We start from the raw sequence: 11,007 nt of genomic DNA on the forward strand, positions 1-11,007 counted from the left end.
GGAATAAAATGTAGGAATTTCTTTTTGCAATCCACGCTTAAATTTGTAATAGGGACTATTTAAAGGTTATCCACCTGTGAATTGTCACAATAATGTGATGAGGTTGTAGTTGTTGAAAAGTATAATATTTGTGACTGCCTAAAAGCAGGAAGACCCAGATATACCTGTTTTTCAGACAATCTTTTGCATTATTATAGGTAAACTGCATAAGCATATGGTGACGTCTAATTTAAATTCCAGAACAAAACTATTTTCTTCTTTATATATAGATAACTTGATTGAGGAGTGAGATGAGTATTTATGTGAAGTTCAGCTCCAACAGCAGCAGTGGAATGCTGATTCGGGGAGTTTTACTGCAGATTAAGCATTTCTCTCTTGCCTGAGGCAAATTTAGCGTAATGATCGTTAAAGGGAGACATGCGGAAAATGGCCAACCCAGGCCTTATATTTATAGCCTAGAAGTTATTTAGGTCTCTTTTTTATAAACAGTTACATACTTAATCGTTTTTTTCTTTTAAATCTGATCTTCTAGGTCATTCATTCAGCTTCTACTGTTTTATAGTCAATATTGCCACCTAGTGGACATGACGTTGTCAGGCATATAAGCGGTTCTCAACTGACACACTCAATTGAATATATATATATATCTGTCTGTCTACAAATTGTATTAACAGAATAAAGTTCAAACTTACTAAAAACTTGCCAAAACAAAATCTATACAGTAAGTGTTATTTTTAGAAGATTAATAATTTCAGAAGTGATGGAATCTAACTAATGGAACCTCATTGTTAAGTGTTAGGTCTACCGCTTTTCTTCGTAACATGCAAAGATGAATCATGCACAGTAAAGCCAGAAACATGTAAAAGCAAGGTATGCTATAGGTTCTTTTAGATGATCTCAATTTGCAAATGTTTAAAATCAAGATATATAGGCCATTCTCACAAAACCATATACAAACAATTCAGTAAGACAAAAACACTATAAAACGGATCATTGTGTTCTCTACCTTTCACGAAGAATAATTTAACATAGAAGTAATTTTTTCACAAATGTTACTGCACTTTCTACTGAAAATCTTATTTTCTGCACGTTGTCATTTAAACAAGTCACATTTAAATTCAGAAAAAAACTAATTGGATGTACCACTAGATGTTTTAAAATGACTTATTTTGAAATGTATGCAAATTAAAATAGCAAAAAATTACAGATTTCATGTATAACAAACTTGAAGAAATACTGGAAAGTGTCCATGACCGACATTCTCATCCACTGTAACATTTTTACATAGTTCTTTAAATGTTACTTTACAAGCACACGCATTTTACATTAAGCTTGAATTTGTTTCAATTCATACCGGATAGCTACCAGGTTTACAAATTTTCTCTACTAAAGATTAATATTCCATTATCATATTGCATTCATGACAATAGTGATTGTCATTACTTTCAGTGTCCTATAATAAAAAGTCACATTGATACTTTCTATTATGTTGATGACTAATTATAATTTTATTTATCTTTTAGAAAAACTATAGAAATATTTTAGACCATTACAGTAACGAGATTAAGGCCTTTAAAAAAAGTAATTGTGAAAACTACGCTTAAGGCCTAAAAAAAGAAACCTGTTAATGAAACTTTAAAAAACCTGTTTGATTTTGTGACAAGCACTAAACGTCAGCAGCACTGCAGTAAGACCACATGCAAAAAGTAAACACACCTCAAGAATAAGTCAAATTTTAATAGTGCTTTAATAAAATTCAGCAAAGGCAAAAAAAAATCTTTAATGGATTTCAAACGGCTTAAGATCTCTACTTGCATAAAACAGCGTTCATAGAGATGCAAATCAGTGACAGAACATTTTGGTAAAACAGTACATGAAGCTATAAACAGTAAATTCCCTCATGTAACCCAGACAGTAGTTCTGAAATACTGGCTACATAAAAAAAGCAAAGCGAAATTTACACTCCATAGGATTTGTTTAAAAGGCTCTCCTCTTTTCAGACAAAGACCTGATATCTAAAATAAATCTGAAAGGCACAAAAACAAAGGAGCATAAGAAATTAACAACACTAAAATGTTTCCAAACTGACACGGAGCCAAAGAGACAAGCTGTTCAGAACTAAAACAAGCTTTAGTATCAACATTTTGCATTCTTTCAGAAGAACCGCACTCTGAATTGCTGAACAGGACACAAACAGGAGGAAAAACATCAGACTGTAAGGGAAATGATTAAAGCTCAGACTACACACAACTTCTTATGGATGGGGAAATATTTGCAATGCACAAAATGCTGAAATCCTCCCCAGCAGACTTGAAAGGAGCACTTCTTTCATAAGAGCACAGTTCGGTTTCATCCCCCAAAACACGACGCTGCCTGAGCTTCAGGAATAAATATGATAAACAAGTGTGTAAAATAAACCTGACCATAATTAAAGTGGGAAGCCTGACAGAGCGCTTCATCGACATCTGATGCAGTAACTGCACGCAAACACATACAAACACACAGGATTTAGAAGAATACAAGATCTGCGATTTACGGCCCAAACCTGCACCATACACACGGAGTACAGTTAGAAAAAATAATCCTAGACACACAAACACATTTAGTGGAATTGACATTACTCTCATCTCAACAATTGGTACATAGGTCTTGGTTGCTTGTTGTCGGTTGCATTAGTGTTTGTATGGGTTGAAAGATCTCGACATCGGACGATATGCTTTAAATGGACCTTGCTACGAAAATCACCAACAAACACTTAAAACTGGATTAAAAAGGCCATCCTAACACACCAGGAAAAGACCTTTCGGTTAGCGCTAGGCGCTACAATTGGCTCCCTGCACCAAATACGCTTTCATACATCTGAGGGGGAAATATATTTTGTAAATAAAAGGTTAGGGACTCTTGTGAAAGAAAGGGCGATCTTTAAAAAAATAATAATTGGATGGCACATAATGTTGTGCAGATATCATTCAAACAGCACAGTAGCACTGAGACTCTGCAGTCGCCGATCAGAGAAGATTTCACCTGAAATGTACAGTTTCAGGTCTCGGTGTGTCCTTCCTTGACAGTGGACAGTTTTGGGTTTTGATCTTTGCCCTTTACCACTCTGCATCGCCAATGGCTTTGGAGAACACGTAATCCCGTCCATTCAGATTCATTATTCCATCTTTCAGGTGAAATTTCCATTTGTTCTTACTTCTGTGAATCTGAAGCAAAGGTATTTAGTCAGTTTCAATTAAAAGAAAACGGGTCATTTGCAATCAAACTCCCTGTACTCATTTTAAATTCCTTTTCCTGGAAACCAGACAAATTAGATAATCTAATAAACATGAAAGGGGGGGGGGAATTGGATGGAACTTCATAAATTATTACAATAAAATAAATAACATTTAAGACTTGTATTCAGGTTTACAGAATTGTGTTGTAGAAGCCTTTAGAATTATCCAAGTCACCTTTCACACTCACCTTGTCATACTGGCAAACAACCACATTCTCTGTGTCGAACAGCTCTTGGTCTTCTTCATCGCTAACATCATCTCCACTGTTTAACGGCTCCTGAATAATAATAATAATAACAACTTAGAACCATGACTATGTTTCTTTGCTGTACGAAGACTAGACCAATACCAGCACCAGAGGCACTCCGCAAAGCACGCACCTCCTCCACCTGTCCGTCCTCTCCACCATCTTTCTCCTTATCTTCATCATCGTCCTCATCATACTCCTCCTCCTCATCATCTTCTTCTGAGGATGTGTCTCCTGCACCATCCACCTGGAGCATCATGGGAGGTTGAGCGGCCTGTTGTTGCTGTTCCTGCTGTGCAGGCTGCGCTTGAGCCTGTACTTGTGCAGCTCCCTGTACGGGTTGTGCTGTCATGGCCGTTGCTTGCAAGACCTAAGGACACACACAGTTTCAATATATGCATGCATTTTCTGATGAGAACAGCAAATGCATCATAGCAACCTCTCATGATACCAACAAAAGGCACCATGTATGAGATATTCTTTTAAAGCTTGAAGTTTAAGGATTATGCTGACCTGTGTGTTCTGCTGGACTTTATTTCCAGTGAGAACAATCTGCTGGGGTTGAATGATAACTCCAGTCTGCTGAGAAATTCCCCCCTGTAGAGGTGTTAACACCTGCACAAACAGAGGGAACATTAAAGTATCCTCTAGTTATCCTCTCAGTCTTATAGAGGAAGTATCTTCCTTAGCGCTTTAAATTTCAGATTAAAATAAAGAAACACAAACCTGCTGTATGACAGGGGCCTGCACTCCTCCAGGCTGCATATGTGGCAGAACCTGTGGCTGCAACAACATCTGCTGTTGGGGCTGAATGATGTATTGAGTCCCATTGGCAGCTCTGACCACCTGCAGGATCTGACCTAGAGGATAGAAGAAATACAAAAACTTTAAGGGGACATTTTACGAACAGAAACAGTAAAGCACAAATTCTGCAATTTAGTGACCTTCAGTGTTCCAATTCTGTATTTCATTTATTGGGCATCATTTGATAAATTCTAAACACCTTTTTTCTGCTTTTTAGAAAAAAGGCTGAAGCATTAAATCTTAAACTAAATAACAAGGTCCAAACAAGGACCAAGGAAACCAAGCGCAGATTTTCTTATTTAGCCTACTTCTCGCACAACTTTAGTATGATGTTTCAGAGACGTAAAAGCTTTAACCCCCTTTAATTTTTATTGCATATAAAACAAGCAAAGTCACACAGGCTCATACACGAGGGGGACTAAACTAAACCATCAAACATAGATTAAGCAGAGGCAATCAAATATAGTTATTTGCCAGATTTCTCCAATATAAACATTAAATAACAGTTTACCTGTTGGTTTAGCTATCACAGAATATAATCTCTTACCCTGAGGGGTGATGAGTTGCTGAAATGGTGTTACACCTGTGGGTAATGCCAATGTTGCAGCTGTGGCTGCTGCGCTCTAGTGGAACAAAGATATTTAAACATAAGTGAACCTACACTCTTGTAGGATTGAAACACATTGTTTGGTTTTATTTATTTAACAATATGTGATACTTTCAACACAACATATTTTAAAACATGATGTGTGTTTAAAGTAACAAAACATGTTGTCCCAAGACACAGTGATGGGTTCAGTTAAAGGGATACTTAACCCCCCCCAAAAAATAACGTACTTTATTCACCTCCGAGTTGTTCCAAATCTGTATAGATTTCTTTGTTCTGATCACCACAGAGAAAGATATTTGGAAAAATGTTTACAACCAGACAGATTTTGCAACCCTTTGACTACCCTAGTAGGAAAAAATAGGTGGTAGTCAAAAGTGCAAAAGTGCCCCAAAAATGTTTGCTGTCCAACATTCTTCAAAATTTCTTTAGTGTTCAACAGAACAAAATGATAAATTAATTTTTCCTACTATGATAGTCAATGGGGTGTAAGATCTGTTTGGCTGTAATAATTCTAAATATCTTTCTCTGTGTTCATCAGAACAGAGGAATGTATACAGAATTGGAACAACTCGAAGGTGAGTAAATGACAGAATTTTCTTTTTTGGGCGAAGTATCCCTTTAAGGCCAACGCATTAACAATTGGTTTAAGAGTGTACAGAAAAACACACTTCAGGTACGTAGAAGGGAGAATGTTTCAGTTTAATGGCAGTCAGAGTTTATATAGTTTTTGCTAAAAGCTCAAACTATATTTGGTTTAACTCAAACTTTTTAATTTCTTATGGTGCTAAACCCAACACAATCTACTAACACTTGTTTAAGGGATTAAATATTTTGATATAAGTAACATTTCTGATAGATCTTTCTTCTAATAATAAAAACGGTGTGTCGTTCCAGAATGGCAGATTCTGCAACGTGTGCAAACAACCTGCTGCCATCTATTTAAACAACAACAAAGTTCTGGGACAGATATGCAAGAGAAACAATATCCTTGCTGGAATTGTCTTTGTGTAATCCAATTTATAGTCAAAAACTCAAGTCTAAACTATTCTGCTGGCATCCTCATCCTCCTCTGTTCTTCTGGTGGCTTACAAGCTAACACTGATGATTACAAACAAACGACTTATACCAAGTCCACATTATTAGCTACAAACTGCAATATAATTATGAAGGGGTTCCACACTTACCATTCCTGTTGCATTCATGTGCTGGATATGCTTGGGATCCTGAACAATGACCTGCTGCTGAGGAACTGAAATGGAGACAAATGTGCCATTTATACACAGAGGGCAACAGACTAATCCACTGCACTGAAAAACTATGATCCATCACACAGAGAATCATCAACATTAGAAAAGTCATCTTTCGAAATATCTTAAGTCATTCAAGCCTAAGGACCCCTGAGATTAAGTCAGTTTTATAGTCAACCAAGTTGTACAGCTCAAGATAAGTCTACTTGTTTAGAAGCCCTCAAGACTCAAATTTAAGTAATATTAAAAAGGGGCCACAACGTAATAGATTAATACGGTAAAAGTAATGCTTGCTGTATGCAGCATTTTAATTAGTATAATGTACTTGTTGAGGTTGGGCTTTACCGTGGTGTGCTGGGGGCAGAAGCACTTGCTGTTGTTGGGCTTGTTGCTGTGTCTGCTGAGTTTGTTGGACCTGCTGTTGCGCCTGCTGCTCCTCTGTGTGAAAGCCTTCCACCGCCTTAGACTGCATCAGTTTATTCTCCCATAGCTGCAGTGCAACAAGATGCATTCTTAATTTAACCATCTATTCAAGCAGCCAACATGTCAATGATCAAAACACGTAGATAAAATACAGATAAGATGCATAAACATATTTTTTTAACATAAATGTTTTACCGTTTTAAGCTCCATTAGGACCTGTTCATCCACTCCCTCATCCAGGAACAGTTCACGGACTTCATTAATAACATCCTCCATCACCGATCTATACAGTTTAGGCTACAATAAAAGCAAACAAATGTAATCCGCTCATATTTTAATTTAGCAGCACAGATTAACCCTTTCATGCCAAGAAGTCACGGTTCAAAAAGTCAACCTTGCATATGCATGAGTTCAGATGGCCTAACTGTGTATAAACAACTACAGGGGACACTAGTGCATTCACTGCCCTATACGTCACATCGTAACAATCTGTTGTTTTTCTCATTCTCTGACCCTAAAAGACACCCCTTTGAAGATGCCCCGGAAGCAGATACAAAGATGGGACTGGGTCTTATGATTAATACATGATCTCTTCAGTTATAAACCAGAAAGCATACCATCCACCCAAGTGGACGTCTAAATTGACACAGGAAAATAATCCTGACTCGGGTTGTCCTGATTCTTGCGTGAAAGGGTTAATGCACAGCACACAGAAAGTCAATTCAACCATAGCACAGCAGCAGGTGTCCTGCTCAACGTGATGCAGAAATCTTAATGGAAAATGTAATGTTTGGACATTTCAGTGGCACCATTTGACCAACAAAGCACTTGGTTCTAAAAGGCATCTGCTTTTTGGCTCATGTAATTCTAAGTTTTTAACTTTTATACAGAGCTGCAAATAACGAGTGTGTTCTTTATTCATTGTACATTCATTTATATAGTCACTTTAACTTTGTTGTCCATTTTACAATTCCGTCGCATTTAAGGAATTAAATAATGCCAAAACAACCAATTTATCAAGGTCTGGCTTTAGTCATCATAGCGTAAGCATATTTTTGTAGTTAAACAACACGAATACGGTGAATAATCCGCCGGCACATGGTTAACTCACTTCTAACGAAAATAAAACCACGATTAATTTTCCTGTTTTAGAGAAGCAACTCTGCAGTGAACTGAAATAAAGACTGCGTGGACAGGGGCCGAAGCTCTAAAAATAGATACATCACGTTCCGGTAACACGTACATTTTGTCCTGCTCGATCCGCAACCCAATGGATCTATTTGTAGCGCTTTAATCACGCGTGAACAGCCACTGAATCTCGGAGACAGCGGTCACTCAAACGCAGTTCATTTCAGAACAACCGAGAAAATACATTTCTCTCCCCTGAAAACCACCAATAGCTACGCCAGCACGAATACGTTTTCTCGAGGCTTAAAAACGCGGATCGACCCTATATACGAGCACGCAGCCCGTGTCATGTCCTGTCCGTGGCCCGTCCGCTCACTATTTTAAGCGCAGTCTGGTGTTTATATGCAGAGCCGTGACGTAGTGCTGGGTAGCACCTTCCCATCCCGGGCAGTCTATATTAGAGCGTCGGTATGGCTGTATAAAACCAGGCGCCTGGAAGAAGGAGGGTCAGAGGCGGAGAGAGACACACACAGGCAGAGAAGGGCGACGGCAGCCATGATGAAACAGCATTTGCCTTCACTGTAACACTCCATTAAGAGGTTTTATAGTGAAAGTCGGGTCATATCTGGTTTTTTTTGTGCATGACTTTCTGTATTTTAGGGGGAAATGTGCAACTCGATACTCGAAAAATGAAATGGTCAGGAAGATAAATTCCGAACATGGCAGTCGACATACGCACACAGCAAAGACTCTTGTTCACATAATACGTGTAACGTGAATCGTATTTTCTGTCGTAACATCTTTCCGATTAGCGCTCGGGATGGAAAGACGGTTTAGTAGCATACGAGAATATCGAATTACACTATTGGTTATATAACGTATATCCAGGTTACCTTTTATTTCCCGCATCCAACACGTTTTAAACGACCGCGGGAATACGTTGTTAAAGTTAAACAAAAATGTTCCAGCACATCATAACTTGATTTTAAGGTCGTCACCATATTCACGGCATTTTGTTTAGAATTAACGGATCAGTGCAGCCGTATGCCCCGATCACTAAACACTCACACACTTCCTTACACAGAGCTCACATGGATCAGATTTGACGTGTCCGGCTAAAATCTTTTATTTTTGAAATTGCCAAGTATGGGTTTGGTTAAAATGTTCTGAATCTAGCCACAATGCTTGGACACGTGTGTGATTTAGAGTATGAGTGCCGTTTGTCTGATCCTTACCACTTGGTTCGAGTTAGCCGAGCTCGCCATTATGAGCGCAGTGGGGGGAAAAATACACAGCAAATATCAAGCAAGAACCCCAAAAAGCATTTAAAAAAACAACGAAAACATCTAAAACGCAGAAGACGATTGTTTAAAAGTTGCCGGTCTAAGTTTTAGAAATAAAAACACAGCTGTTTACGGTCTTAATCACAGTCCCAGGGCTGCTGCTCCCCAGCCGTCCGTCTTCTTCAGTCCTCTGCCTTTATATACTGAGCTACGCGAGACACAGGGCAGGGTCAAGCAGGCATTGGGCGAAATATCGCGAGATTTCAAGACGCTCGTAATACAGGACAGTTAAGTCTTCAGATCCTGGATCAGTACGACCTTGGATAAATGTTATATATATATGAAGGTCTGACGTAGAGACTGTTCCCGGACCAGCCATCAAAGCCGTTGTATATGTCAACGTAAACCGAGAAGTCAGACGTAATTTATAAGCCACGCTTATTTATATTGTTTTTTCAGACTGAAACTAGATCTTTATTTGGACCGTTTCATTTAAATATGTAAATAAAAGCCTTAACAAGAGTGCGTCAACAAGCACACTTGTACCTGTTGTCTAGTTAACCATCTTGATATGGCATTTTTATATGGGCGTGTAGGTTGTTTCTTGTTTTTTTCTGCACTGCAGATGTGGCAGCTGGCCATCAGGGGTGAGACCACAAGAGCTCTACGTGTTTTTGTTTTTTACGTTCAACACAAAAGAAAACACGAAATAAATATATACGTGTTAGTAAATACATGCTTTGTAGCATAATGTTTTTCGGTCTGCGCACATTATGGTTATTATGCGCTTCTCGCATGTGAGAATGGTTTCATTTAGTATAAGAAGTCCTATGTAGTTATATTTTCCACCACACGAGGGCAACGCATACCATTCAATTTCCAACCACCGTAATGTATATTTCAAGATTAATGTATCAAATTATTATGCATTTGTTTTAAACAATGATTTTTTAATGCTATTAAATTATTATGAAAGACAAACGGTGTCAAAGTTTTTAAGGTTAACAATTAAAAAAATATTAAATAGGGGAATTAGTACCTTTGATATACTATAAGTTGTGTAGGCATTTCTAGAGAGACAGAGTGAGCACACAAGAGGGCACGTTTACCCCGTGGTGTGATGATATCAATAACATTGTTTCCATTTCTCTAAATTGTAGGTATGGGAATGAAAACATTTACTATCTTACTAGAAAGTTGTGTTCCAGGGAGAGAGAGACAGAAAGCGGACACGTTTACCCTGTGGTACGAGGGTATCAATAAAATGTTTTCCTTTATCTCTAAGATTTGGGTCTCAAATATTAAAATTAATTTCATAGTCTTTATCTCATGACACTTCATCTAAACTGAAACAATTTTAGCACAAATATTTTTCTCATCCTTCGGGAACTGAAAATATCCTCTTGGTGTATAAAAGTAGTAAAGGTATTAAAATACTTGTAATCTTTTCATAAGGACTCTAATAAAATGTATCAAGTACAGATTGCTTGCTTATGGCTCCTGGAGTTGCATAGCAACAGATCTGGCTTCAATACTACAGAGTGAAATCAGGGAGCTGGTGGCTCCTGATGAAGCCTGTGTTGCCTTTAATTATGAATAGAGCTCCAGTTTCCCGCAACCTGAATGTCATTAGCCACTCCCAAACACAATTTGTCTTAAAGGGATAAATCACAGAAACATAAAAATCCCGTTATCGTGATGTAGATCAAAACCTGTATTTGACCCTTTTTTGGAACACGAGAAGTGGTTTTGTGTCCATAGTGTTGTTTGGTTATCAACGTTTTTGAAAATATATTCTGGTGTTCAGCAGAAGAAAGAAAGTCATACAGGTTCTGAATTAAGAGAGGGTGCAAATGATGAAACATTTTCATTTTGGGGTGGATATTGTGTATTTCTAAGGCACTTATGATGGATTTTCACCACGGTATTATGTAAAAGCACACCATAATAAATTCTTCACTCACCACAGTTATGTTATGCACTGTTA

General features: G+C 37.9%; 1 protein-coding gene across 3 annotated transcripts; it reads right to left on the reverse strand.

Annotated features, from left to right (window-relative positions):
• Window positions 1-1,728: 1,728 nt before the first annotated feature.
• Window positions 1,729-9,225, reverse strand: gtf2a1 (general transcription factor IIA, 1). Of its 3 annotated transcripts, none has more exons than XM_079474177.1 (10): window positions 9,154-9,225; window positions 6,805-6,906; window positions 6,532-6,676; window positions 6,124-6,188; window positions 4,877-4,952; window positions 4,252-4,385; window positions 4,039-4,140; window positions 3,659-3,895; window positions 3,466-3,555; window positions 1,729-3,206 (listed from the first exon to the last, which is right to left on the reverse strand). In XM_079474177.1, the coding sequence occupies exons 2-10, from the start codon at window positions 6,883-6,885 to the stop codon at window positions 3,099-3,101; spliced, it is 1,038 nt and encodes a 345-aa protein (XP_079330303.1). In that variant the 5' UTR covers window positions 6,886-6,906; window positions 9,154-9,225; the 3' UTR covers window positions 1,729-3,098. The 3 variants fall into 3 exon arrangements, with proteins under 3 accessions (XP_079330303.1, XP_079330301.1, XP_079330302.1); XM_079474175.1 differs by having other exon boundaries at window positions 8,973-9,225; XM_079474176.1 differs by lacking the exon at window positions 9,154-9,225 and adding an exon at window positions 7,853-8,315.
• Window positions 9,226-11,007: the final 1,782 nt, after the last annotated feature.

This window comes from Barbatula barbatula (assembly GCF_947034865.1).
Source record: "Barbatula barbatula genome assembly, chromosome: 15".
NCBI lineage: Eukaryota > Metazoa > Chordata > Actinopteri > Cypriniformes > Nemacheilidae > Barbatula > Barbatula barbatula.

Bases quoted from the DNA above. Each gene is read 5' to 3' on its own strand.
- gtf2a1 (XM_079474175.1), bottom strand. From the start codon at position 9,002: ATGGCGAGCTCGGCTAACTCGAACCAAGTG. The intron at 6,189-6,531 runs GTAAAGCCCAAC...TCTCCATTTCAG, and splicing joins TCTGCCCCCAGCACACCACG to TTCCTCAGCAGCAGGTCATT. The intron at 3,556-3,658 runs GTGCGTGCTTTG...ATTATTATTCAG, and splicing joins AGGACGGACAGGTGGAGGAG to GAGCCGTTAAACAGTGGAGA.